The sequence below is a fragment of the Penicillium nucicola genome (assembly GCF_028828085.1).
Source record: "Penicillium nucicola strain IBT 29836 chromosome Unknown utg000001l, whole genome shotgun sequence".
Classification (NCBI taxonomy): domain Eukaryota; kingdom Fungi; phylum Ascomycota; class Eurotiomycetes; order Eurotiales; family Aspergillaceae; genus Penicillium; species Penicillium nucicola.
Window position 1 is genome coordinate 4,675,131 of NW_026643125.1, and position 27,172 is coordinate 4,702,302.

A 27,172-nucleotide genomic window follows, 5' to 3' on the forward strand; every position below is an offset into this window, starting at 1 on the left:
GGGCGTTATCTCTAGCGCGGCTTGGCATGCCAGCCAGACGCTCGGCGCTTTCGGCATTCAACTTGAAATGCATCTCTCTCACTAATACCGCTAGTGTAGTGGGCCAATACAATACTTTAGATGCAAGCTAGTAACGAGTACCTAGTAGGAGGCAAGCTCACCGGTTATCACCGAAATTTGCCTCTAAATTTGATAATAGAATCCACCTTTCATGAAATTATCTATCGCGAAAGAAAATATAAAAAATACCTCACCCAGCCGAGGCACCCGCTATGCAAGTTAGAAAAGGAGCTCGAGATCTCTATATTCAAGAGAACAACAACCGGCATTGAGGTACTGGGGGCAAGACCTTAGCACCCAGTGTTCAACATATCAACACCAGCCATGCGATTGTTCGTGGCTTGGGTTACAGCCCTCCTGCTCGCCTGCCGAGTGCAGGCAGCGGCTGTCTTTGCTCATTTTATGGTATTTTCCGACTTGTCGCCGAAGATGACTTCCAATTGCTGACAGCACAACCAGCTCACGAACTCGGCCAATTATACATCCAGTGATTGGGAAAATGACATGAAGTTAGCACAAGATGCGCACATTGATGCTTTTGCCTTGAATATGGCTTATAATGATCCAACAAACATGAAATCTCTTTCTGCTGCCTTTGCGACGGCTGATTCTATCGGCTTCAAACTTTTCTTCTCGTTTGATTATGCTGGCAATGGAGACTGGCCGAAAAACGATGTTATCGCCTTGATCCAGGAATACAGCGCCCATTCATCGTACTTTTTCTACAAGGGAAAGGCCTTTGTTTCCACATTCGAGGGACCAGGTCGCGCCGATGACTGGCCTTTGATCAAACTTGCTACGAACTGTTTTTTCATTCCGAGCTGGTCCTCTCTTGGAGCTAAGCCCGCTGTGGAGACAGGTGTTGTGGATGGTCTCTTCAGCTGGGCTGGCTGGCCTTGGGGCGATGAAGACATGAACACCTATATCGATGCATCCTATATTCAGTACCTGGAAGGCATGCCATACATGATGCCGGTCTCACCTTGGTTCTTTACCAACTTGCCGGGGTACAAGAAAAACTGGATATGGCGAGGCGATCACCTTTGGCATGACCGCTGGCAGGAGGTCCTTTATGTGCAGCCCGAATTTGTTGAAATTATCTCATGGAACGATTATGGAGAGTCCCACTACATCGGACCCTTGGTTGACAAAGCGATGGAAGCATTTGAGATTGGCCAGGCCCCGTACAACTACGTCACTGATATGCCTCACGATGGTTGGAGAAACACTCTACCCTACTGGATTGATATGTACAAAAAGGGGTCGGCAGAGGTGACCCAGGAGAGCATCATTGCCTGGTATCGAATGGCTCCTGCAGCGGCTTGCAGCAGTGGAGGCACCAGTGGTAACACTGCCGGTCAGTTGCAAATCGAATTCCCTCCGGCAGAAATGGTTCAAGATCGAATTTTCTTCTCCGCTGTTCTGGGCTCTTTCTCTGGAGCCGTGGTCTCGATTGGAGGGGTTGCCGAGACAGTCGGCTGGTCATCTGTCCCAGACGATGATGTTGGTGTTTACCATGGCAGTGTCGCCTTTGATGGTCGCACTGGACCAGTCACAGTGTCTTTGAGGCGAGGTTCCACTGTGATCGCCACTATTGAGGGCAAAGCCATCTCTGGAAGTTGCACAAATGGCATACAGAACTGGAATGCCTGGGTAGGTAGTGCGACGACAGAGAGCACAGTGTCTGCCAAAACAGAGATCGAGCTTTCTGACCAAAAGTGTATGAACGGGACCGGCGCTAACAACTTTGCGGGTCTCTGTGAGTTCGCATGCACATACAACTACTGTCCTCTCGGAGCTTGCACCTGCACAAAAATGGGACTCGGCTATGAAAAGCCGAACTCGACCGGTGTGGTAGGATATCCGATCGCAGGAGAAGGTGCGAGCTACAGCGGACTTTGTAACTTTGATTGCAATCTCGGATTATGTCCTCCCTCGGCATGTGGTACCGTTGAGGTCCCCCTGTCAACGCCCTCCGTCTCGCCATTCTTACCTCCGGCGTGCACTTCAGGCACTGGCGTGGGCAACCTCGGTGGCCTTTGTGACTTCGCCTGTAACCATGGCTTCTGTCCAATCAACGCCTGCACGTGTACAGGGCAGGGAGCTGTGAATGTCATGAACCCCACGACCGATGTCACTGGCGCGGCTGCCCCCGAGCAAGACTCAGCCGTCTATGGTCCTTTGTGTGAATACACCTGTCAGCGCGGGTACTGTCCCGAAGGCGCCTGTGTAGCGCAATCTGGGAGCTCCACTGGATCGGGTTCTGGCTCGAGTTCTGGCTCTGGTTCTGATGGTGATAGTGGCGATCTTCACGTCGACGCGTCTGTTGCCGATTCAAAGTCAGGCTCTAACATTGTCACTGGCGTGGGTCCGGTTAATATCATTGTTGCTCCCTCGACCTTGGATTCCGAGACTATATTCTTTATCGGATCCTTGGTGACTCCAATCGAGGTGGCCTGGCCTACGATTCAGACTGTGACTGTTTCTGGGCAGACTACCGTCACTACTACAGTGACCCGCACTGTGCAGACGACAACCTTTGCTATACCTGAGATCAGGACGAACAAAATCCCATGGTGGAATTGGAACATCACCGCAACTAACGTCAAAAGTACTTCCACAACACTGTTCCCTAGTTTTGCACTGGACCCAATCGTGTTCACCGATAAACCAGACTTCCCAGGTATCACACACACCGGGACAGCCAACCGTACTTTGTATCCACCTCCCTGGCCTTGGTCCACTTCTCCTTTGCCTGTGGCAGTTCCGACCCCTACCATCAAATTCACTCAAGGTGGTCCCCCAGGCCCTACCTGTACATCTGGCTGTGGAACGAAGTGTACCTCCTTCTGCCATACACCGTGCTTGCTTGACTGTGATGACCCCAAGGCCCATGAAAGCTGGAAGGACCCAGCGGATCCTGATCCTCCTGCTAGTCATTCCGGCTGTACTGGCCCTGAGTGTCACAATGGAGAGTGCACTGGCTCCAAATGTCAGAAAAAGGGATGCACAGGCTCCGGATGTGACAACGGCACCTGTCTCGATGATTCATGCAAGTATTCTGGTTGCATTGGCAGTGACTGTGGCAAAGGTGGATCCTGTGACGGTCCTGATTGTAAGAGAGTAGGGTGCGAGGGCCCTGACTGCAACAACTCAGGTGGCTGCTTTGGACTCGATTGTATTTCTGTCGGATGCATCGGCATTGATTGTGACATCAGCACAGGCGAATGCACCGGGTCAAAGTGTCATAGGGTCTCGTGCACTGGTCCCAATTGTCAAGATGGAATTTGCACGGGCCCAGGCTGTGAATCAGAAGACGACGACTGCGAGGCTAGAGAGGCTGATGTTTGCACTGAAACTGTCTACTCTACTATTGTCACGCCCGCCTCAACATATACAACCGAGACCTCTACCAGCTGTGAGACCATTACTGCTTGCAGTGCTGAGGCTTCAACCACCACCACGACGATTGACGAAGAATCAATCACTGCTTGGGTCGATTATTACAACCCTGATGACACTTTTGACACCTCGGCCGCTCGTGCTTTATCGTCTTCCATCGAAGCTATGTTTTCTTCTATCTACGCTACTACAACCACAACCACAACCACTTCCAAGCCCGCTCCAACGTCTACTAAGCCCACCTCTATCCCGATTGGAGGTGATTGTGACTCTGGCGGCCAGTGCAAGGGCGACTGCGCCAAAGGCAAGGTCCTTCAATGCGCCGATTATGGCGGCGGCGCAAAGTGCACTTGCGTCACTGACCAAAATGTCCCGCCTTATGGGACAATGTGCCAGAGCCTCAAGGATTGCACAGATAATTACTACTGTGCGCTTGGGGACAATATGGTGTGCGAGGAGCGGGACTATTCTCACGGCGCACCGCTCTGTCTTTGTATCAAAGGCAATGGCAGCTGATAGATTCAACGCCGTATGGCATCGTGTCATGGTGCAGAGTGTTTGATATATACCCAATAGTACCAGATGGTCATGGCGACGGGGATAGCGGCAGAGGGAGAACCGTTGGCCAATAGTAATCGATACACAGAGCGAAGGGACCTGTAGACGATTGACGGATCACTGAGGACTTGGTGTCGATTATTGTAATATTCAGCGCCCTTCTAGTACAATGTGCACTTGAATTTACTTCTGAATGATAGCGACACCGCCTCACTGCGCTGGGCGCTTGAAGCGTCCGGACTTTCGATCCTTAATATCACTGTCCCTGCCGTTGTCCTCCTAGACCATCCCAACCTTTCCTTTCAATGCAGCCACGTCTTCCCTCATCGCTTCGACAATCGCCATGATATGTGCCACCTCTCGGTGCATTTCGTTGTTCCACAGATTCTGGTTCAGGAGGGAGTCCTCAACAGACCTAACGCGTATCAGTATGTGATTACTGCCATGTTTTTCAAATGTATATACTTACTGCACTCGCACATCTAATCTGGAAGAAAAGTACTTTAGTAGGCAGACCGAGGAGGATTCCTGATATGGTTTGGGACACTTACTCCGCCATACACTCGATAATAGTCGATGTCGAGTCTCTAGGGTACCCAGGGTCCTGAGGCTTCACATGTCTTTGGTCATGCTCCATGGCACTTCTAGTTTCGACAACGCGTTGCCCATGGGTATCCTCTTCGTCACTGCATTCATCCATTGAACCAGTACTACCTTCGTCATCTGACGGTACGTCGACAGAGCCAGCGATTGATCTTCGTGGACTGTAGATATTGCTTGGCTCAGGCGAGCCCGATGAAAACATTTCAGACATTCGTTCTGAGTATCTCTGCGAGATGCTATTAGGCAGAGCTCTTTGGACACCCATTGTTATTGTGTTGGTGGTAGGTGGTAGACCAAGGAGAAAAGGGTTGGAAGTTTGAGGACCAAGAATGAAGGGTAACTTCTCTCCTCAGCGAGGGGATCTGCTCCTTTTAAAGGTCTAATTAAAAAAATGCCGAGAAGGTTATTGTCATTGATACCGCCCATGGTCCCTATAGAAGGATAGATTAGACGGATACATCCCTGTCCACTAAGAGAGTTGTACCTGAGTCTCCGAGTGGGCATCCAGCGACTTCGGAATGAACATGGAGCTTGGAGTTGGTCAGTTAGAAAACATGGAAATAAATAAAACAAAAATGGAAAAATAAAATAAAATAAACAGAGTGGAAGAGGGGACGTTGCGGCGCAGTACCATAAAAAAAAATTAATTTATCGTCGAGTAGAGCCTACTCTTTCCCTAAGTGCACCAAAAGCCCCATTGAACCGATTGTGTAATAGCAAGCAAAGATCTGCTCGTGGAGTCACAACGTTGATTATCTTAGGATTTGGCAAATTTGGTATCTTACAGTAGAATAGACCAAATATCATAGACCAGCCGATGAGGGGTGAAAACATGATGGTCAAATAACAAAAGACTTACGGCTGGTGATTAAAAGATTAGTTGACTCAGGAATTCGAGTACATATGTACGGGAGATGAATTAACTCTTCTTCTGAATTTGAGATATGCCAATTGTGAAATTGAATAAACACAAAAAAAGAATCTACTTTCTTTTGAAAAAAAAAAAAAAAAAGGTTGCTCTGAAGTTGAACAGTTCTTCCCATGTTTACACATAGGTTACATGTCTAGTTGTCGAAAACGAAATTCTAATATGTATAACTAGGCCTCAGCTTGATGCGTTACTATAATATTATTGATCTTCTATGATATTATTGACCAGCTCCTCGGCCTTTGGGGGGACCAACCGCTTTTTGGTGCGGCAGGCATCAATTTGGCCGTGGCATTAAACTCACCAGGGACAGTTTCAGGTCTTCGTGGGCCATGACTCTGAAGACCACGGTTTCTGGAGAGTGACACGGGTTTTCAACGCTTCAACACTGTAGCCATTCAAAGGTTTTCAGAATCCCTGAGAACTACTTAATCTATATATTTAGTTCCCTGATCTCCTCAGCCATTCCCAATAGCGGCGTTTTGCGGAATCTCTTAGCATGGCTTCCGCACCTCCCACCCATTCTAATCGATCTCAATCTGTCAAAAAGTCCATGCGCCAAAAACGAGGTCGTCGCAAATCAAGCTTAATGAAAAAAGCGTCCGAATATAGCAAGATGTGCGATGCAGACGTCTGTGTGGGCATACGCCTTCGGGAAACCGGCCAAGTATTTATCCTATCAGCGGATACTTCGGGATTTTGGGCATTCCTTAGCTCGCAACTGGTATGTTTCCAACTATGCCTTTGATAAAAAGACAACTGACCTTTCAAGAATTCCTACTATCCATCCCCAATGCTCGTAACAGACCAGGGTCTGGAGGAGCTCGATAAAGATACACCGAAACAACATAAATGAAGTTGTACGACCAAAGGGGAACTTACACCAGACCACAACATTTGCAATCAACATCTTGTATGCAATATTTTCCGTATGCGAATTGGAACAGCCATTATATCAATAGACTGGAAATTAGTGAGGCCCCGAGGGTAAAGCACGATGACTTGTAGTTCCGAAGTAAAATCTCCATACTGTACTAAAGAGTTCGCGGTATATTCTTATGTAAGTCATTTACGACTAACTACTCGTAGTTAGGCCTGAGGATAGGGGAAAGTAGATAGCCTATGTAGTCAGCTTATAGCGTGCGTAATTCGAGCATGGTTTAGACAAAGTGACTTCTAGAGGTACAGTATGGAAAAGCCTGTACTGTACGTAAATGAATGAGAAGTTTTCGTGAAGGTTCGAGAACTATTATGAATCAACAAGGTATGTACGGCCTGGAAAATATGGCAGAAACAGGCATAGCTTGCACAGGACATCTAACCTGGGTGAAATTAATTTTTTGCTCTAGACTTGGGGGTTGCCTAGGTATTAGGAAAAATGCGCTGATTTGGAGTGGAGACTGCTGTCTACCCAATGATATTAAATAAACACTTCAGTTGTTTGAAAGGAAAAGAATTATTTCATTTTTCCTAAGACCACCGATTGTTTAATCAACAGCCGCAAGTTTGCTTGCTGTTGGCCCAAACTTCTCACCACTATGGGCCTTGTACTTACTGTATTCGATTGAGCAAGTTGTCCGAATTACATTGTCGCACATTGCAACATTGTTTGCGCAACCGTTCAGGTTTCTTTAGACCATGTCCATCAGCCTAAGAATTTACGTGTAGTTGTCTACTCGGAATCCAAGTCCGACTCAAGCATTGTACAATTTAAACAGGACATGAACGAATTGATTTTTTTTTTTTCTCTGAGAACTTTCTTTCTGTCTCGCATTTCCAAGCAACTCATAATTCAATGACCAGCTGCAAGTTTGCCTGCTGGTTAAGAGGGCGTGCAAAGTGGTGGTTGAAGTACAGCAGTAAACTGAGGGCCCCTTCTCCACCTAAAGCGCAGGTCCGTGCATTTTATAATCCATTCGCGTCCCCAGCTTACTGGCCAAAAATTATTTCAACCTGCTTGCCAGCACCTCCGCTCCATTCCGAGCTTTCGGGCGAGAACGGGAAACATTAAACTTGTTTCTCCTGAGTTGTACTAGTACTGTAAATCTTCACTCTACACTCACTCCAACTATCCCAGCTCACAGTAGAATCGGACTTGCTCCAACGAGGCGACCACATTCCGGGCTACACGTAGCTGCACATGGGTGCAAGAAATATGCGCGCAATCACTCGCGTACATTGAGCCTATAGGGTCAAGAACACGTTGCATTTTAGCCCTACTTTCGCATGCATAAACTAGCATCACTTCTACTGCGCTTACAATCATGTGGCTCATGAACCTCCCCTCGTACATTTGTAGAGCATTTGTTCACGTGTAGTGCTTGATCGCAATCTCTAGATGCAACCCAATGGTCTATGAAATGGCTGTGTGGTATTTTTTTGCAGCTCTTTCAGATACTTATAAATACGTCAGACTCTCCTGTCGGACCAAAAATTCGTTTTATGTATTGGCAAACCTGAGAATATTCATAGCCCAACAAAGTCTTTTAATCATGTCTTCTTCTAGCATCCAAAGCCATTCAAGCGCAAGCCAGTATGTCGCACCTTCGACATTTAACAGCGATAGCCTTCAGAGCTTTCTTAAGCAAGTCAGTGCACTGGCTTCAAGCCCTGAGTCCCAAGCTGCGTCGGTTATGATGGAAGAATTCGGTCATCAGCGTGAACAAGTCTATGTCAGAAATGAAGAGCTGAAGAAAGCCCAAAATGAAATCCTCGATCTAAAGGAGAGAAAGCGAGTTGCCGTTGAGGAGATGTTTGCAGCCAACGAGAGCGAAAAGGCGAAGCAAAAAGAAGCTCTTAATCAAGTCGACTCACTTTATGCATTAGTTAAACAGAAGGAGCAATCTCTCACCGAGTGCTCCAAGTAAGCACAAGAGCTCCGGCAGCAGGTAGACAGTCTTAAGTCATCCTACTCATTGGAGCTCGGCAAAGTTTCTCAATCAGCAAAGGACATCAGCACACTTCAACAGAATTTGAAAGAGAAAGACAAGATCATTGACAAGATAAAGACTACTGGATCAAGTCTCAAAACAATGCTTTCATCAACGCAGCAGAAGATAGAAGAGCTAAAAGCCGAGAAAGTCACACTGAGCAAAGAACTACAAACGAGCCAAGACCAACTTCGAAATCTCAAAAGCTTCACTGCTCCGCAATTGGAGCTTGATGAAAGCTCAATGTAAGTTACTCCAGGGCAATTGGCGACATTCGTACGCTAACATATTTCACCCAGTTCGACGAACTTTTCAGATCTTTGGATATTTGCTCTAAGCGAGATATTCACTGTCTTGAAGGAGGATCTTGCTGAAAAAACCTTGAAGGTATGTGCATATCTAGACCCTCTTACAGCATGCCCGCTCATTGTTTGTCGTAAGGACCAATCGATCTGGGAGAAGCTTCGGACAGAGAATGCTAGATTTGCCCAGCAATATGTCCCTCTATTACCCTCAAACTCCCCTAAGGCAAAAGGGATGCGTCTAGCCATGACTCTGGCTATTCTTTCGAGGGAAATTTGCAAAAATATCTTCCAGCCTAATTACATTTTACCAGAAGATTCTAAAATCCACGGAATCCTCAGCCACCTCGCCGAGAACGATACCAAGAAGGAAAGTTTTTACCGACAAGTTCTTCTTTCGCTCGATTTTAATGCCGAAGAGAGTCTTCTCTAAGCAAGAGTTCAGACGGTGGTCCGCAATATATCGTCGTATCTATGGAAATTGCTCTCAGAAACTCAGCATGATTCGGTTCGCACGAGTATAGAGAGGATTGCGCAAAAAGCGGCTAATTTTTGGCTTCCAATCCAACGAGCTCAGCAGAAATATGAGACAGGGTTTGATCTAGTCGATATTGAAGATGACGATTGGGAGCCTTTTCGCTTCCCAGGAGATAACGCAATCCCAGATTGCCAAAACCAGGTCGTTCGAGACGTGAATATTCTAACAGTGTTCCCATACATCTTACTAGTCAAAGATTGCGATCGTGACCCTTTGACCCATATGACCCAGTTGAGAAGTTCGCAGAAGCTGTGTATAGCAGCAGGAAATGAGGCTAGTCAAATGTCAACTAGCTTCGTCGTCCCCAGGAGGTCATCGACCCGCTCCAGACGGAAGTCCATCGCCCATAACAATGAGCGACCAAATGGCGCCTCTTTTTAGGAAGATAGCCATGGCCTTCATGATCCAGTTGCGAAAGTGATCCATGTGCTCGTCCGCGAAGTTTTACGCTAGTATCATTGGTGATTGTCAAGCAGGTGACGAACAGAGATCATGGATTGTTTGCTTAAATACCTTGCTTATACCTGTTTCTTTTCAATTGTATGAAATTTGATTGAATGCCTGTTGCTGCACCAATTATCAAGTTCTCCATGAGCCAAACGATTTTCGTTGCTTCAGTAACCTGATTTGGACTAGTGGCACTCTGAACGAGGTGTCAGCCAGGCTTCGGCTTTACTAATTTCCCGAATCATCTTCTTTGTGGCGCCGCTCATTTTCAAATTAATGAATGACTGTTTTGAAGCTTGCAGGCTCATTATTTTGAGGCTACTAAATTGCACAGTAAATAAGAATTCTATCTAGTGTTCTATACATCATGGGCAGAAATGTCAAACCAAAAATTGACCATCAGCAAGGCCTTCTGTGGTCTTACTACTGCCTCACGGGTACCGGACCTGTCACTGTCTCCTTCCTCTCAATGGGGAAATTCACCCATATATACGTAAAAGATAGGTGGCGAAATTCACTAAAGGAATGTTTAAGACGTGTTGTAGCCCATCATAATATTATGAATCTCACAGCAGCGAATGAAGGGCAAAAGCACGAAGGAAGAAAAGTCGGGCTTCTCCCGGCATAATGCCGGCAGAACTACTGTAGCATACACCGTTTAGGTCATATTCTGCCCACTGGCCAGCTATAAGTTCAGCAAACTGCGGGGTAGGTTGGTCTTTATTCCCATCAACCTATACAACCAGCCGATAACTATTTCTCATTATTTGACCTTTGTGATGGAGTCCAAAAAGGCGCTTCAATTTACTGAGTAAGGCTCGGTATTCGCTGTCAGGAAAAGAAATTAGCTAAAAAAAACCCTAGATTTCTAGGCTCGGATACTGTTAGCCTATGCACCTCATCGAGCTCTGAATCATGGAAAATCCATCGAAAGCTCTTAGTGTCGAAATGCAGAGCTTTAGAATCTGCTTTTTCTCACGAATTCCAGGAGCGTACTTCTGGGCAGTACACATTTAGTGAAACAACCCATGATACTGTCGCACGTTTCATCGAATGGTCATACCGGAACGACTATACGGAACTTGATCTTACACCTATTGAGGCCAAACAAAAAGCTCGACCTAAATCAGAGTCTGCGGGGCCAAAAAACCCTAGCGACGATCATCAACTGCAAGCACACACAATGCTATGCCACTTGAGAGTCTACATATTCAGTGACACATATTTGGTTGACGACCTCAAGAACCTAGCATTTGAAAAGTTTACGACTGTAGTTAAAGATGTGGGAGACCCCAAAAATTTGAGTGAGCAGCTCGCGGTCATTGACTGTCTATCATTGGCGTTCTCAACGCTCCCTCCGCACGATAAGCTTCTTGAATGGCTAGCCCGGTATGCCGCTTGGTGCCTTTCCAGCTTACGTCTCCAGGAGAACTTTCATAAGTTGCTTCAGAAAATTCCGGCGCTCAGCTATCGCATGATGGAAACATTAAATCCAGCCAACGAAGCTCCTTGGAATATCAAATTGTCAAAATACCGTGTCCCTTCTTACGATGCTCGCACTGACGAGGATGATGTTTATGATGATTAGGTAGCAAAGGGAGGAATCCAACATCTCAACTACTCATTCCTACAATTTCTGTGATACCTAATCATACGCCTTCGAGATATCCACCAAATTCACACTTTGTATGAGTAACGGGAATTAATTCTCAGGATCTTGTATGATTCTTTGTTTAAATCAGCCTATCGAAATTCTACTGATTAATTGGTTCTGGAGATGCAGCCGTCTAGCCTCTAACTCTTTCCGGTAGAGTTACGCTCGATCTCGATGTGCGAATGAACCTCAAAACCAATAAGTCACATAGAAAAAGTTCTGGGAACGTCTTATAAATTGCTGTGGAGTGTTTGAAGTCAAGAAGAATTCCGCACCGCATCAAATCTCGAGTTGTGCTTCAACAATCGAAGGGAGAGGCCACCGAATGCCAAAACTACGTGCGATGTGCCGGGATGCAGATAGGCTGCAGTGCTTCATTACATGTTCGACGCTGCGAATTAGGAAGATGAAAAAATAGAGAATTGAGAGTGACAGAAGAAGGAATGGTTGGACCGAGCTACTTGCAGAGACAATCATGCTTTCAAATTCGTTGCTAGCGCTTGCAGTTGCGGTGGGCAGACTTCATCTCGTAACCATGCTGGCAGATCGAATAGATTCTCTCAAATCAGAAATAAATATATATTTGCTACACTTCTATGTCAAAAGATAAGGGTGCACGCATAAAAGTTACTTTTATCATTAGCGATAATTCTATTTAATGAGCAGCTAGATGTAAAGAAAAGATGAGATATCAGGAACTTCGGTACTTCATATATCCTCGCTTTGCGCAAGCCGGCGACTGGTGCAAGAGATATTGTTCTTTTTGAGGAGCAGCGCGAACAATTTCTTCAAACGGTTGAATTGCCCGAAGAGCAACGACCGAGACTTTCCACATGAGACCCCCTTCACTCCGCCCATCAATGAGCTCCCACTGAAGACGAACATTGGAGTCAGCTCCAGGAGCAGATACCTTCATCAAGTTTAGTACCCCAGTCACCGTGGAGTAATCTAGCCAAAGGTTTTCTTCGGGGCCAGGTATACCGTAGACAACGCTGTATTCTGAAGAGTACCGAATCAACCCGGCAAATATGCCAAGGGTATCTCCTTCCTGCACTGAAATGATGGGGCAAACCGCGAGAAAGACATCATCTTTGGGTTGAAGAGTAATGAAAATAGATTTGTTCCGCATTGTTTCTGCCATTGGCTGCAAGTCAAAGAACCCACCGTGCGTAACAGCGGATGGCTCATGCGATCCGCTCAATTGGAAGACGGTTTCCTCTACGCTGGAGGACCATGGGTTGATAGCGCTGTTCCACGCATTTTCAGGGACACTAAGTCTGTCGGCTACAAGCGGCTGGCTCAGCCATAGTCTTCCTGTCAAATCGCCCTTGCTCTCCTCGGCCACACGCTCTTCCAATTGTTTGATATGGAAGGCATATCTTTCTTCCCAGTTCCGAGCCATCTCCACCAAAGAAGCCCCTCTACCTCAGAGTAGGACATTGTCGGAAAAGGAACCATCTCCTCACACCAAAAACAAACAACATATCCGCGCTCGCAGACGCCCCTTGCGGACCGTTCAGAGACCATATCTACGATACTGATCGATGGTATATGAATCTGGATCGTATTATAAGAAGTACTCGTCGCGATTGGGCGGATTGTGGTATTGGACCAAACTTCAAATTAATTGTTCATACGCGGTTTCTCGTAAGCACGCCGGGGAGGGCACGAGACCTGAACCATACCCAATAAGGTAAAAATAATGACAGAGTCCTCTGCCCCTTTTGCGGCATCAAATGTAGGTCACAGCTCATTGCATATGAATTTTACGGGATAAAGTGGAAATCAACTCTAGGCTCTATAGATACTGGCCGAAAGATCAGCAATATTGAGTTTGCCAAACTTGAACCGTGCAGTAATCCGGCACATCTACATAGTATTCCAAGCTGTAGCATTTCTCCTGTCAGGCGCAAAGTCCATTATACTTGGAACGACGCATATGACTTTTGACAGTCGATCCATCGTTCCCAAATTGCGGCAAGAGCCTGCATTCATTGTAGAAATTTGGCGTTAACTTCTTAGGAAGAAGACTGATTCTGTGAAGCTCAGCAGACAGTGTCGAATCCCTGAGTGGACGCCCACGAGTGGAGGAAACAGGATAGAACATGAGGACATGAAAACGCCGGTGACTCCCATTCCGTAATGTGATACGAAAAAAGACACACCGCAATCCTGTTGGGATAGAATTTTCTGTAAAATGGCTGTGGAGCTGCACCAAGAGTGTCACCTACTGGCGTCGGTCGATTTGGCCATGGACTACGCAGCTCCAGGCTGAAGTCCAATTGGCTTCTAGCTATCAAGGATAAGCAGCCAATGAAGACCAAGTCAAGTTTCAGGAGACCCAAACAAATAATTGTTTGGGTTGCCAGAGCTAGCCAATTGTCTTGGATCAACGAATAGTATCGATAGGGACTGGCATATGCGAAGTTCTTTCAGCGCCTAGGCCATTAAATCGCAATGTAGGCATAAATAAACCACCCAATCACGCTATAGATCGCCAATAATCATGGTTTGTCTGCTGCGGGCCCACGGTAAATTACTGGCGAAGAAAAGGTTGGAGGTAGGACCGGGGCAGTTCGGGACACCTTTTTGAGGCAATTGGTCATTCGAAGCAATTGGCCATCATTTCATCCGCTAACCACCAGTTCCGGTTTATAGGGGTTCTACAGAGCACGGATGCCCTAGCGCTCTGCTCATAGTTGGGCGCAAAGCCGGCGTCATGCCCATGATTTCTGATTCCCCCTTCGCATCTCAGCACTTTCATTTCTTCATAAGGCAGAATATAATTTTACCTCACATTCCTGCTGGCTTCGACATATTACTTACAGGTAAACCTGCTGCACAGATCTTTGGGGTATACAATGATTTACCGCAGGCTAAAGCATTGTTGTGACAGTGTGTCAGCCACCTCGGCCCATTCTAAATCCTCAAGAAAAAGGGCCTAAGCTGCCGAACCAATACTTGCGTCACCTCCATCCATCTTTGAGGAACAGAAGCACAAGAACCATGGTTCAGAGGACTGGAAACAATCGCAGCCCCATAAAGACGGTTGGGCCCAAGAAGCGTCCAGAGGGCAGCAAATAGCGCAGGGCGGAGGGCATCTGCCGAAAATGAATAAGTGGATGGTAGAGATCACTAGAATTGATACAACATCGATTCTCATATCGTCAAATAGCGGGATACCGTTGCTCGCTTGTTTCGAAGGTCTCAATCGCATTCCCACGGAATGCATTACTGCTCTGGGCCCCTGGCGAGGCGATTCTTATCAGAATCCAAGCGGTTGAGTTGTTGAAATATATACAGCCTCACGGGGAGCAGTACCGCCTATTCTGGAATTGGATATTGTGTTTAGATATTGGTAAATGGATTGAAACGCTCAGCTCAGATACATTCAATAATGAGTTCAACCAAGTCTGTTCTTCCTGAGCTCGCGAATGCTCTGCTGCTTTCAATTATCCTGAATATGGATAGGTTTTTCATGCGTTGCCCAACCTTCTTTTCATGTTTAAGAAATCTGTATTGTTATATATGAGTACACAAGAAGTTGAATGATTTTCTCCCTCGTTGGGGATGTCACTGCTCTTATTTCCTTCAACTGGGCCCCAAGCCTTGGGCTCAAACCTCCGGCGGTTTTCTCCATTGATATCCTTGCCTATCTCTCTAAACATTAGATCAATATCATCCAGCAAATATACCATAGGCTCATCATTGTGCTTTTGGTGGTCGCTGGTTCCACCAAGACAGCCTTCAACACTGACAGATGCAGGGGCATCGTTGAAGCCTCGGGTAGACTTCGCATTCCTCAAACCCCTTTCCCATGTGAGTAAAGGAACTGAATTGTTCACAAGTTCAGTGTTCGTGCGTTCTTGTTCGTATGGTACGCTGTAATAGACCGACTAGTTCACGGCACGACCTGCGCAAATCTCATACCCGTTAGCAATAACCTTTCACTGTAACGCAGCACTATGAGATTGAACAGACCTAGTTGCATAGCTTTTTCCTTGGTCCCCATGATTTCTGATATAGCACTTGTTGGAGGGCTTGGTTCGTGCCTTTGAGACAGCAGCTGGCCAGGAAGTCAACTCTTCGTCCGCAAAAAATACCTCGACTCCCTTAGGAATATCCTAGTGACTCCATATGAAGTGAATGAATGTGAGAGTGCAAATGGAAAGGGGTTCCCCGAGGGAGATGTGAACGGAGAACAGAGTACGCCACTTGAAAATTGGAGACATCTTCGACGAAGAGGAGCTGCTCCTGACTTTCCCAAGCATATGTATTCCTCCTGTGGCTCTTGCTTCCATCTCTGACTGTCCGGCAACGTCACTGATATGACCTTCAGGAGGTCTTCAGTAGTAGGATGCGTTTGTAGACAGTAGTCGGGGAGAATGCGTTAAATCTGGCATGCTGTTACATAACGGCACTTGCGATGAAAGAGGTTTGAGTTTGGTTGAGGGTGTGATGTTGTTTGATCTTGGAATGCGAGGTAGAGAGTTTGCGAGAAGGAGAAGAAGCTCAGCACTGCCTGTCTGTTTTAGGTAAGGCACCCTTCGATTGTCTTCTCTTCACCACTGCCTCACGCACCTCAATACCCTGGCCTAGCTTGTGTCTTTCACCTGCCAGCTCTTGAAAATAAAACACACGCCATATCCGTGTGACAAACTTTCTTTTCCGTCCCATCCTTTCCGACGAGTTCAAGTTCACTGAGTTTTCAAAGTCCCCCCAGCAGAAGCTTTCATATTGAACCCCGAAGTCTAGCCTTTGAGATGCTTCAACATGTAGCATCTCTCTTGCGTATTGGTAACTTGTGCTGATTCATACTAGTTCTAGTACCGACAGTCCTCAGGCCCACCGAACTCTTAACCTCTCCCATCCGTCTCTTCGTCAACCGATCGTCGTGCCTGATTTCTCGATTTCGACCAAAATACCCGATAAAGCTGCTTTCGGCAAGGACTTTCAGCATCTTGTTGTTGGAGTTACAATTTGCTATACTCTTGACAGGATGAAAGACCTGGCGTAGGCTCCAAGGGCTACTTGAACGCCGGGCAAAAGCTCCGCGACCGCACAGCTCTCGTGCTTTATTGCTTCAACGTGATCAAGCCGCCGCATACCATAAAATACTCTTGTTGATCTTTTGGGGCCAAAAAGCTAGTCCTCAGGATCGCTAGCCGAAAGCTTCCTCTGTTGACTCTACCTCGTTATGCGTGATCATATATGAAGGGTACTCGTGGCGTCGATTGAGACATACTGCAACCCCGGAAGAAAGCACAACTAGTGGTGCAGGGTGAAATTTTCCTATGGCTCTAGGGCTCTCCTCACTAGGTAAATGCAGCCCGAGGCCAAAGAGAACACTTCTCATGGCCAGCCTTGGCTCGAAGTTCAACGGAAAACACACCCCCTGCTCGGGTACCATCAAGTCCACTTCTCACTTCTCCATATTCCATGCAGACAAGATAACTACATAAGCTCTAGCTTTCCATCCAATCTACTTCTTCCCACAAAACTCTCTCAAGAAGGTTTCTCTACTCATGTCTCCGTTGGCAAATATAGCCCGGCCACTTGCAGCATCACGTAGAATCACAGTTTCATGCCTCGAGCTATCCCGTCCAGTGCTGATCATGCTTGTGTTATCAATTGTGCAGTCATTGAAGACATAGGTTCGTCGAGTCTCATGGCCAATACCGTTAGGCTCCCCACCGCAGGGCATGATGGCTAAGGCAAGTCAATACTCAAGTTTTGTACTGACAATGCGTATCATAAGTACCTAGGTGTCTCTGTTTGTTCGAAATAGAAAGAGGATCATTGGACTGAAGTTCATCATCTCCGGGGGACTTTCGGTCCTTTGTAAGATAATTTCAATCAGTACAAGTTTCTGAGGGTGTAAGAAATCCCAGACAAGCTTCGAGGCTAGGTTTACCGGGTCCAGACCATCCCTCATGGAAGTCAAGTTTGATCGAGTCTTGGAATTTCATCAGTCACAGGACACTTCGAGGAGAAAGGAGGCTATCATGAGCATAGTACATACCAAAGCATTCCTCTCCATCTTTTTCATGTCTGACTGGATAGGCTCGTGCACCGCTGCAGGGCTTACACCTGAGTCGGTCTCATCTTGAGCTGATGCACCCTGGGAACTGTCTTTGAGCCATTTGAGAGTCATTCTGGAAGCAAATTTCTTTCGTGTAATACCATGAAAGGGAGATTGCACGGGTAGTGTTGGATAGCAGGGGAAGAGAGACCAGAAAGAGGGGCAGTGGATCGACCAGGGGCCGACGTGCCATATTACCCCTAGTATTGTCTATGTACGGCTTGGTATGATTGCTATGTCCATGACATGGGACCAGTTATAGACCCTTTAGTCTGCCGCAGGACCCTACGAGCAAGCCTCGGCGTTAAGACCAGGTCATACAAATCACTATGGTCAAGAGCCCGACATTGGCGCCAGTTGCGGCTTGCTCGGACCAACTCTTTGAGCAAGATCAAAGTTCGGTTCCTCTGCGCTATCCTCCAATGAAGTTGAGGCGATGAAAACCAATTCACATACGTGGTTAGAGCTCTACACTAGTACAGTGCCCTGAGAGCGAGACAGAAGCGCCAATCCTTCCCCGAATCCTCGCTTTTAGATGCCTGTCCAACAATCCTGACAATCTAGACCTTGCATTCCATCATTACTGATTGCTTGATATACCACTTTTTACTGGGAAATGTCCAGGGGAGGTTTCTTGCTCATATAATTGGGTCTCCACCCCGGATCAACATGGACACCCGAGATCAGTTCTTGTTTGATCAGATGAATTACCCAAGCTCATATCTCGCATATCATAACGTTTCAGCGTACTGTCCGGTAGTAGATGTGAGGCTCCCTACGACTTATTATAGAAACGACGATTTCGGCTACGAACAACCAACGGTACCACTTTTGGCTGCACCATCCGCGCCCACGGTGTCCCTCCCGCCGCCGCCTCCCAGGTATCGCGCGATCCAACCTCGACCCGGTACAAGTGACTTTCAGGTCAAAAGCAGTGATGATACTCCGCTTCGGTCTGAGCTTCGAAAGGGTCGGAGAGGTAGAATGCCCAGAAAGAGCCAACAGAAAAGGAATCGCAAGTCCAAGTCCACTCGGCTAGAGGCAGATACCAACAAGGTTACTTCAACTAAACCAGAGTCACAGAGGTTTGCTTTGCCCAATTTTGGATCTTATTACAGTTTCCAGTCTAATTTACGGATAACAAATTCAGTTCCACGGTCTTCAACCGATGTACGAATTCTGACCCGGGCTCGAGCAGCCAACAGTCCACTTTCGCTCCTGGTGAAATGCCGCCTACAAACGACGCTTTCATCTCAGAGACGAACCAATCGCCAATTTTTCCCAGTTACGCATCCGAAATGCTTGCCCATGTCCGGTCAACCGATCATCCCGACGTACACGGCTCCCTTGTTCGGTCAGATAATCACTCCCAATGGCCGAGCATGTCGCTTGAGATAGGCCAGAGCCAAGATTACAATGAAGTAGCCTGTGATGAATTGGCAGTGCATCTTGAAAAGGAACAGGCTCTGCAATCTTTGTACATTTTGCAGGATTATATGGCAAAGCACCCTTCTATCTTTGAAGAGCAAGCACCCGAGACGGTTCACCGATGGCTGGCTGGCATAAACAGCATGAATCAGCCAGGCCCATGCCCATAATAAGTAGAGGCAGACCAGCAGAACAGGTTGCTTAGATGACATATGAAACAAATTCTCATGGGAGCCACATGCTCAGCATCAGCTATCAGTGAACCAAAAGATAGAGGCTCAGAATAGTACCGCACGGGCTTTCCAGTATTACGATGAGCAAAGGAGGCCAAGAAAGGCGATTGTGGATCTATTTCAGCAGAGTAATCTTCATGTTACATTTGGCCACCATTGAGTTATCAGGAGAAGTCTCTTCCTCTATTGGATGCCCCCGTAAAGCGACAGATCTTCATCCAAGACCAATGATGCTGTCGAGAATAACAATAGCTTTCAGATTACACAACGAAATAATGTCGTCGACATATGCTAGATCTTTGGTCGGCGATAGAACGTGGCATTTGGTATTCCTGGCTATAGCAATAGTCAGAAGAGTCTGGGTCTTCAAATCAGGGTTGCTCGGCCTGTTGGAACTCTGGATGCGGGCATTTTCATGGAAGTGAAATTAGCTTCAACGAGCATTTAGAACTGATCAGTATTGGAGTGTTCTATCCTGTACTAGAGTGCAAGTCTCTCGCTAAAAGTGGAAAGTACTTCACGATTTTTTTTCGATAGTAAAAATTAAACTCAGTCAAGTTTATTACCTCCCTTCTTGACATCATTTATAGGAGAAGCATGATGAAAGTAGCAAAGAATGCGAATGACTATTCCAGAAGTGATATTTGAAACCATAGTCAAAAACACACATCGCTATCATTGGGTCAGCCTTGCCACAGCTACACGTTTAGCAAAGGCCCTCAATTCTCTTGTGTATCAAGCCACGTCACAGTGGACTGATTCAATGTCCAATATGACCCGGCTGTGCTACTAGGAGCTCATACCTGACCCAAATCTATTTCAATTTTCTTCAATTAATATAAAATCAGCGCTGAACAGAATGATAAAGGGATTGTCAAATTCAATTAAATGATAACGACATCTTTCACCATGCCTGAGACAACGTGGGTTTATCATTTCATTGGAAGAGGTACCTCTGAAGTTCAGCAAAAAATCAAAAGAAAAGAAAAACAGAAAATATAAAAGTAAAAAAAGGAAATCAAGACAAAAAATAATACTAATCATTAGCATGCTCTTTGATTAAGTGGATCAGTTCCGACCCGCACACAGCAAGAGCTCCACCCGGGCGTACTGTATGACAAGATATTTTGGTATCGGCCACGTAAATACGCTTATGGCACCCACTCTCTAAGAAGTTCCCCGATGTTGCAGAAACTATGATTAGAACACCTGGAAGAGTCTAGAACTAGGGCACGGCAGAGCCTGATACACCCGGGCTTTCTAGGTCACATCCATGGGGCTTTTCGCCATCTACTTAAACGATCATCTACCTCCTTTTCTTTCAGGTCCATCAATCTCAGCCACATTGATCAAGTCTCAGGGTTTGAGACGGAAGCCGTCAATATGAAAGGACACACTTCAAACATACAAATGGTTAAACAGTTGGCCAATCCCATCCCCGAAAACCAGCTGCTCAATGAAGTAAGAGAAATATACGATGAGCTAGTTATTGCAGAAAGAGAATGCATTAATGTGGTGGATATCGTCTCACAAATAGACCAAACCGCGGGACTATCGGATGAACAATGGAGCTTGTGCACCTCGTTGCACAGAACACTCCTCCACAAGCATTTTGACTTTTTCATTGTTTCGCAGTATCCGGCAGCCAGCCCAATCTTAAGAAGCCTGGCTCAAAGATACGAGATGCCTGGACGCATGTGGCGCTACGGAATCTACTCCTATCTGGAGCTGTTGCACAAAAGGCTCCCCAGTGTGCAAGAGCATATTCTAAGCTTCATATATTTCTCGTATTCGATGGTGACACTTCTTCAGGAGCACTTCTCCGCATTTGAAGAAACCTGGACAGAATGCTTGGGGGACCTAGCACGCTATCGTGCTGCAGTGGAGAATTCCGATGAGACAGTCCGCCGTCACTGGTTAAACGTTTCCAGAGATGGGTACAATCAGAATATCGATCAGTTATCTAGAACTGGCCAAATTCAGCACTATCTTGCCGTTATCTCTCGTCCGGATACTTTGCAGATGTTCTTTTACTTCTCGAAAGCATTACTCAGCGTGGACCGATTTCCAAAAGCGCGGGAAAGCATGATTCAGCTGTTCAACGATACTCTAAGCGCACCGGCTGAGGAACACACATTGGTCACTTCTTTTGTGGCTGCCCATGGTGTTATTTTCAAGCGTATGCCATATGACCAGTTTGTGACTCGGTCCAAATTCTTCCTTTTAAAACTGCTTCGGGAGACTAGGCGGTCAGGTGTGGAGGCACGAGAAAGAACGTTGATCATGTGCTGCAATATTGCAGCGATCTTGGACTATGGAGAAGAGAACGGAGAGTTTGCGATGGACTTTGCTCACAACGCAAATAAATCTACTGCAGACGCTTATATTGTTGCAAAGCACTGGGCATCTGCACTGACACCTATCGAATCAAACATATATCTCTATCCCAACTACTCATCTGTGTTTGCATTCCGTTCCAGCTTGCTCACGTTCCACACCTTACACATGATGTTTAGTCAAGCAAGTGAGCCAAATATGCACCAAGCTGCGCATCTTTCTCTGGCATTCCTATGGTGTCTCACACTCCATCCAATTGCCATGTACCGACTCGAACCGCTAGTTCCATGGCTGGCACTCGCAAATTATCTGAATACTTTGTTGCATCCTGAATTCAATATTGCAGTGACTGAAGCCGAATCATTTCCCCAAATTGAAGATACACCTACGCAGCAGCTGCCGGAAGACTTCCTGATTAGAGGTCATCGTTGGAGCCGGCTTTACTACCCTGTTGATTTCTTTAAAGGGGCGGCTTCAGAATATGACAGGCCATTGATCGAGAATCCGGGCACCATGTTTGCGAGAATCCAAAGATGCCTATGGCTTGGAATTCGGATTGCGAGTGTTTGTCTTTCCTGGAACTCTGTATAGCACATTTTGCTGACCATATCTTGACATCTAGTTTTCTCGCTGGATAACATATGATCAAATACAATTTACGCCTACCAGGCTTGCGTTTCAATTTGCGACAGTTGCTCAACATCCTGAACACTTCAGTCGAGGTTCTTACACTGCACCTGCGCCTGTGGAGTGGAAATCAGGGGACTTTGGAAATGAAGGCACGGGTGCTGGTCCGAATTTAGGCCTGTTGAGGCGATGCATTTGTTTAGCTACTGTTATCTAAGTTTTGTTGATAGCTCCCAAAATATGTGAAGCTCTCAAGGCTAGCGAAGATACAGAGTAACTGGTGTGTAATTTCTCGACTCTGATGCCCCAAAGAGGGAGTGCCGCATTTGTTGTTGGTTGACTTATCATTTCCCGGATTTGCCACTCAAGTCATGTACATTACCCCTGTCAGACTTCGAGATGAAGGAAATGCCGTCGAATGTAAACCGTCCTTGCTACAGTATATAGACAGATAGGGTGATAGCGGTGGGAGTCTGTCCAGCCCAGCTGCACATACGAGGTTCGTTATGCCCTGCTTTGTGGTCCCAGTGTCGTAAACCTTCTATCAAATTGCCTTTTTAATCATATGAACAAGTATGAGCAAAGTTTTCCCACAGTATGATGATAATAACCAGAGTCCGTATTTCCGCATCGCCGTGTTCAATGTCAAGCTGTAACTATCTACAGATACAAGGGTTTTACTTTTTGGCTTTCCTCCCCCGTTCTGCACTTATTGATTGAAAGGACAACTACAATATTGCAACCAGAGTAAATAAGTAAATGCACTAGACCTCGTCGATCTGATATCAGTTCACTTGAGCGTGATCTTTTTCACGGGTGCAGTCAAAGAAAAAACGTTTCCTTAATTCATGCGGCCTTTCTATCTCTGTCCTGATAGAATCAATAGGTATCCATGACAGTATTCTGATGCCAACATGCACATCATCATTTTCAATAAACCAGTTACGCTCCTGTTGATGGCTTGTTGATTCCTAGAGGCGTAAGTGGCGCTCCTTGCGCTATAGCTTAGTCTTTTCAGAGTGACTCGATGGAGCAGATTTGTGCGCAGGATTGGTGAAGGTGTTTCTTGAGGGCTCTGCGGGGATTTGAAAGGTACTATGGTCACTCTATGATGCTGAAGTATGCTCCCAGGGGCTCTGCAGCTCCTGGATCTGGATGTTTTATTCCCAGAGCCATTTTTTGTTCCGTCAGGAGCATAGTGTAAAGATCCCAGGAGCAGATCTCGTCTTCCTGGAGCCTAGAATAGCCCTAGAAGCTAGAAAGCATTTCCTAGGGGTGCAAAGCTCCTAGAAAGGCTTTGTGTTCTGATTTTCAGCCTCAAGCTGACAGTTACAAGATACACGGCTCACCAAGAATCAGATCAAGCTTCTCCAGGATTCTGGGCCCCATTGTGGCATTAGACAGAAAAAGGGGATGAGATAAAGTATCCAGTCTCACTATCAACACAAAAGTCATTCAAGGCAGTCGAACTTTGCCTAGAATCCGAGGACTTTTAGCGCTCTGTTGGAAGTCCGGCATGATGGTGCTGATGTGAATTTTGTGGTGTTTGTGTACGATAAATTACCTCATTTTTTGGTTCTTGCTGGGGTGAACGCGCCAAAGGATATACATTGAAACACAACACTTTTTTTTACATTCGTTGAACGACTCAAGAACTCCCACGGCAGACAAAATAAAATTTAGATAAATAAGAAAAGTCAACGAACAACGTATCTCCACACCGGTCAACGACAATTCGAGCACCCGCTCGCGCGACCGTCGCCTAACGCTTCCGCAATCCAGACAGAGTCTTGACGGACGGAACACTACACACGACTCAGACAACCAACATTCAAGCGAGGCGCGGAAAAACACAATCTATGATGCGTAGTGATGGAAATGTCGGCGCTATTGGTAAAATTAAAAAATGAATCCATTTCATTGCCTCAGTATAGAAGACCGAATGTTCAACAGTGAGCCAACGTTTCTTAACCGACTCAGCTTCACTTATTCTCAGCATGACCGACATTTTTGCTCGGTGGGCATCTCAAATAGCCCTGAAGATGTCGCTGCAGATAGTTGTGGTAGTAGAATCTGCCTCACTTAGGATAGGCATCGTGTCCTTCAACGTTTGCTTCTCAGCAGAGCACACGCGACTGGAGCTGAGGAGCCTATAAATACGTCCTCCTCCCCCCAGCAATTTGTTCTGCAATACTTTTCCTTGGCTTCCAGAGTCGAGCGGCCTTTCTCTTTGAGGCACCAGATAAGTTTCTTTCTCTGACCTTACTAGAAATTCACTATACTGACATCTATAGTTACATTGTGGTCCTCCAAGGAAGTGCGAATGAGAATGTGATTCCCACCAAGTTCACTTTGCTACTGTACCCATGGCAGCCGACCACTGTCCGATGAATACATCGATGTAAAAGAGCGGTTAGACGGGTCACTGCCAGCACGATACTGTCCAAATTCAGCTGACCCCATAGATGATACGAAATAATACTACGTGCATTCGCCCGGATTACACCAGCCACGGAGCCCTTTCCCGTGTCTTTATGCAGACTATGTGAGTCATGCAGTGTCCCGCTATTCAAAAGCTAATGATGGACAGGAAACCGTGATACACTCCAATTTGACTCCGAAGTAGCACTCCGTCAGTGCTCCGCGAAGGGTCATTACTTACGCACCATTTCTGGCTCTCTCACTCCAAACCACGCAGTGTGTCCTGCATGAGATACCGCCAACCAAGGTCGCGGGCCAAGGTCATGATGAATCAATTCCAGACGTTCGTCGTCTATGGTGAGCTGAGAGGAATATCGCGCCGCTGGCCGCGTCAAGTCCGATGCGTTGTGCCACAAACTGGAAAATCATCGACATTATCATGCCCGTTATAGCAGCCTATCATCAACCGCGGACGCTCTTGCGCGAGAAAAGCTATTCCCGCCAAGTCGGATAAAACTGCGGGCCGCGCTCTATTGTCTCCACCTCATCGGCTTCGCACCCTGCACGACGTCGTGTCTCTAAAAGGAGTCCTCCATCACGACTGTACAATCGTAACACAGATAGGTCCCGAACTTGCCATGCGCACCCAGCGTGGCTTTCCCGAACAAGCTGATTGCATAAAACGCGGCACATGGATGAAACCGTTAAACAAGAGACATAGTGGTCTCGCTGGTAGGCTGGTATGACGACGATCCTGATTGACCGACTGTCTGAAGCATACCATCGATCACCGGGGAAGTCAATCAATAACGTAAAGTACATTGCCTCGTCCAACTGAATCAACAATGGCTGACTCTGATCTGATTACAGGCAACCCTCGGATTCCCCTGACTCGAATGCGAAGTGAGGAAATTGCGTGTCTGTTCGGCCTTGCTGGTACCATTGCATGGCCTGTGCGTTTTCCAAGACTATTGCTAGCTTCAACGGGTCGCCAACTCGAGTTTTGAGTCGATTTATCCACCAGATCACTTAGTATGCCTACAGTAGAATTCGAAAACAGATTACCCCTCAGAGACACACGCTTTCTATCTCAGCGACCCGCCGCGATCGCGCTAAGCCGAATTTAGTCGGGGCTGGCCCGCCACCTTTTGGTTAAATGTACTTCTGGTAGATTATTAATATTACGGTATTTGCAATTTCCAGCACTTGACAGACCGTTTTTGCCGACTGGATACTGTGCGAATGACTTGATCTAGCTACGCAGTCATGTGATGACGCAGCCCAAAAATTGCCCGCCCGATGGCAACTCAGTTTCCCCTACCAGACCTACTAAGGATACGAAACCTATCTCCAAAACATACTAAATATATGCTTACGTACACAAATATTCGCCATATTTGCCCCTCTCACTGCTCCAACGGAGCCCACGTAAAGTATTCTTGTGATGTCGCGAACCAACACGATCCTTGATCTCCCTACCGAGATACTACAAATTATAGCTTATTATCTCGATGCGGATGCGCCCAATCTCATCTGGCTACGAAGTTCGTGTCAAATTCTCCGCAGCTCAATACCGCCTCCTACCCATGCGAAATTGATAGAATGGGAAACCGCTGGGTTCGGACTTCAGAACGACTTGTACGCTTGTCGGGATTGTCTTAGACTGCGACCAAAGGCAAAATTCGGAGATAAGATGACAAAAAAGGAAAAGGCCAAATGGGGATTCGATGTGATGAATCGATGGTGCGTGGAATGTGGTATCAAACCGCTCCCAGGCACCAATCGATACACGGCCGGTAACCACATTCAAATTTCGGGGGAACATTATGTTATCTGCCTTCAATGTCGACATTTCGGGGCAGGAGCTTCAGAAGACGGCAAGCCATTGTCGGTTTGCCAAGACTGTCAGCATGTTACGAAGACAAGAGAGGAACGTAGGGCGGCTGATCGAGCACGGCAAGAACGGGATCGGTTGCGCGCTGAACAGACTGAGCGGAGAGCCCGAAGACGTGCGATCTATGGTTCAGATTCCGACAGAGATGACATTGTTCCACCGAGTCCTACATTCAGTGAGGAGCAGATGGATATGATCCAACTTGAAGCCAACAGCCCTGGGGCTGGGTCTGACTGAACTACGGGTGGATGAAAGAATGGATGGATATATGATTAGTTTAACCCGACCGGACGAATGATGAGATCGTACGTACTGTACTGCATGGCAACTTGCTGGAAAGTGTATATACCGTAATATTGATGATCTACCAAAAGTACATTTAACCAGAAGGTGGCGGGCCAGCCCCGACTAAATTCGGCTTAGCGCGATCGCGGCGGGGCGCTGAGATAGAAAGCGTGTGTCTCTGAGGGGTAATCTGTTTTCGAATTCTACTGTATCTGATCTAGACTCGAAGGAGTGCATAGCAGTCTGTCTCTCAGAATTTGAAGACCTACGGGGATAGCCGATAGCCTTGTGGCGTGGGTATTTGTTCCGCCTGATGGTATGGATGTCTACTGCAGTAGATGCTGTCTCCATACTCTAACTGAACTCCGTGATCGATACGAGGCGATACCAAGACCTGAAGATTATGCAGGACAAATACTTGCACATCCAGCGAGGCATACGGT

The 27,172-nt window shown here is 46.6% G+C and overlaps 10 protein-coding genes across 10 annotated transcripts; 6 read left to right on the forward strand and 4 right to left on the reverse strand.

Annotated features, from left to right (window-relative positions):
- Positions 1–384: 384 nt before the first annotated feature.
- N7511_001746 (glycoside hydrolase family 71 protein) lies at positions 385–3,978 on the forward strand (the record flags this gene model as incomplete). Its single annotated transcript, XM_057124171.1, has 2 exons — positions 385–465; positions 520–3,978. The coding sequence occupies 2 exons, from the start codon at positions 385–387 to the stop codon at positions 3,976–3,978; spliced, it is 3,540 nt and encodes a 1,179-aa protein (XP_056989904.1).
- Positions 3,979–4,299: 321 nt separating this feature from the next.
- On the reverse strand, positions 4,300–4,834 carry N7511_001747 (uncharacterized protein; the record flags this gene model as incomplete). The annotated part of the gene is made up of 3 exons (XM_057124172.1): positions 4,300–4,435; positions 4,490–4,507; positions 4,572–4,834. The coding sequence occupies 3 exons, from the start codon at positions 4,832–4,834 to the stop codon at positions 4,300–4,302; spliced, it is 417 nt and encodes a 138-aa protein (XP_056989905.1).
- Positions 4,835–6,050: 1,216 nt separating this feature from the next.
- On the forward strand, positions 6,051–6,407 carry N7511_001748 (uncharacterized protein; the record flags this gene model as incomplete). Its single annotated transcript, XM_057124173.1, has 2 exons — positions 6,051–6,275; positions 6,324–6,407. The coding sequence occupies 2 exons, from the start codon at positions 6,051–6,053 to the stop codon at positions 6,405–6,407; spliced, it is 309 nt and encodes a 102-aa protein (XP_056989906.1).
- Positions 6,408–8,043: 1,636 nt separating this feature from the next.
- On the forward strand, positions 8,044–9,216 carry N7511_001749 (uncharacterized protein; the record flags this gene model as incomplete). The annotated part of the gene is made up of 4 exons (XM_057124174.1): positions 8,044–8,414; positions 8,448–8,726; positions 8,781–8,868; positions 8,923–9,216. 4 exons carry the CDS (start codon positions 8,044–8,046, stop codon positions 9,214–9,216), a joined length of 1,032 nt encoding a protein of 343 aa, XP_056989907.1.
- Positions 9,217–10,951: 1,735 nt separating this feature from the next.
- Positions 10,952–11,356, forward strand: N7511_001750 (uncharacterized protein; the record flags this gene model as incomplete). Its single annotated transcript, XM_057124175.1, has 1 exon — positions 10,952–11,356. The coding sequence occupies one exon, from the start codon at positions 10,952–10,954 to the stop codon at positions 11,354–11,356; it is 405 nt and encodes a 134-aa protein (XP_056989908.1).
- A 757-nt stretch (positions 11,357–12,113) lies between these two features.
- On the reverse strand, positions 12,114–12,824 carry N7511_001751 (uncharacterized protein; the record flags this gene model as incomplete). The annotated part of the gene is made up of 1 exon (XM_057124176.1): positions 12,114–12,824. The coding sequence occupies one exon, from the start codon at positions 12,822–12,824 to the stop codon at positions 12,114–12,116; it is 711 nt and encodes a 236-aa protein (XP_056989909.1).
- Positions 12,825–16,904: 4,080 nt separating this feature from the next.
- Positions 16,905–17,126, reverse strand: N7511_001752 (uncharacterized protein; the record flags this gene model as incomplete). The annotated part of the gene is made up of 1 exon (XM_057124177.1): positions 16,905–17,126. The coding sequence occupies one exon, from the start codon at positions 17,124–17,126 to the stop codon at positions 16,905–16,907; it is 222 nt and encodes a 73-aa protein (XP_056989910.1).
- A 236-nt stretch (positions 17,127–17,362) lies between these two features.
- N7511_001753 (uncharacterized protein) lies at positions 17,363–17,576 on the reverse strand (the record flags this gene model as incomplete). Its single annotated transcript, XM_057124178.1, has 2 exons — positions 17,363–17,422; positions 17,445–17,576. The coding sequence occupies 2 exons, from the start codon at positions 17,574–17,576 to the stop codon at positions 17,363–17,365; spliced, it is 192 nt and encodes a 63-aa protein (XP_056989911.1).
- A 2,999-nt stretch (positions 17,577–20,575) lies between these two features.
- N7511_001754 (uncharacterized protein) lies at positions 20,576–22,093 on the forward strand (the record flags this gene model as incomplete). The annotated part of the gene is made up of 1 exon (XM_057124179.1): positions 20,576–22,093. One exon carries the CDS (start codon positions 20,576–20,578, stop codon positions 22,091–22,093), a length of 1,518 nt encoding a protein of 505 aa, XP_056989912.1.
- A 3,901-nt stretch (positions 22,094–25,994) lies between these two features.
- Positions 25,995–26,681, forward strand: N7511_001755 (uncharacterized protein; the record flags this gene model as incomplete). The annotated part of the gene is made up of 1 exon (XM_057124180.1): positions 25,995–26,681. One exon carries the CDS (start codon positions 25,995–25,997, stop codon positions 26,679–26,681), a length of 687 nt encoding a protein of 228 aa, XP_056989913.1.
- Between the last annotated feature and the right edge of the window lie 491 nt (positions 26,682–27,172).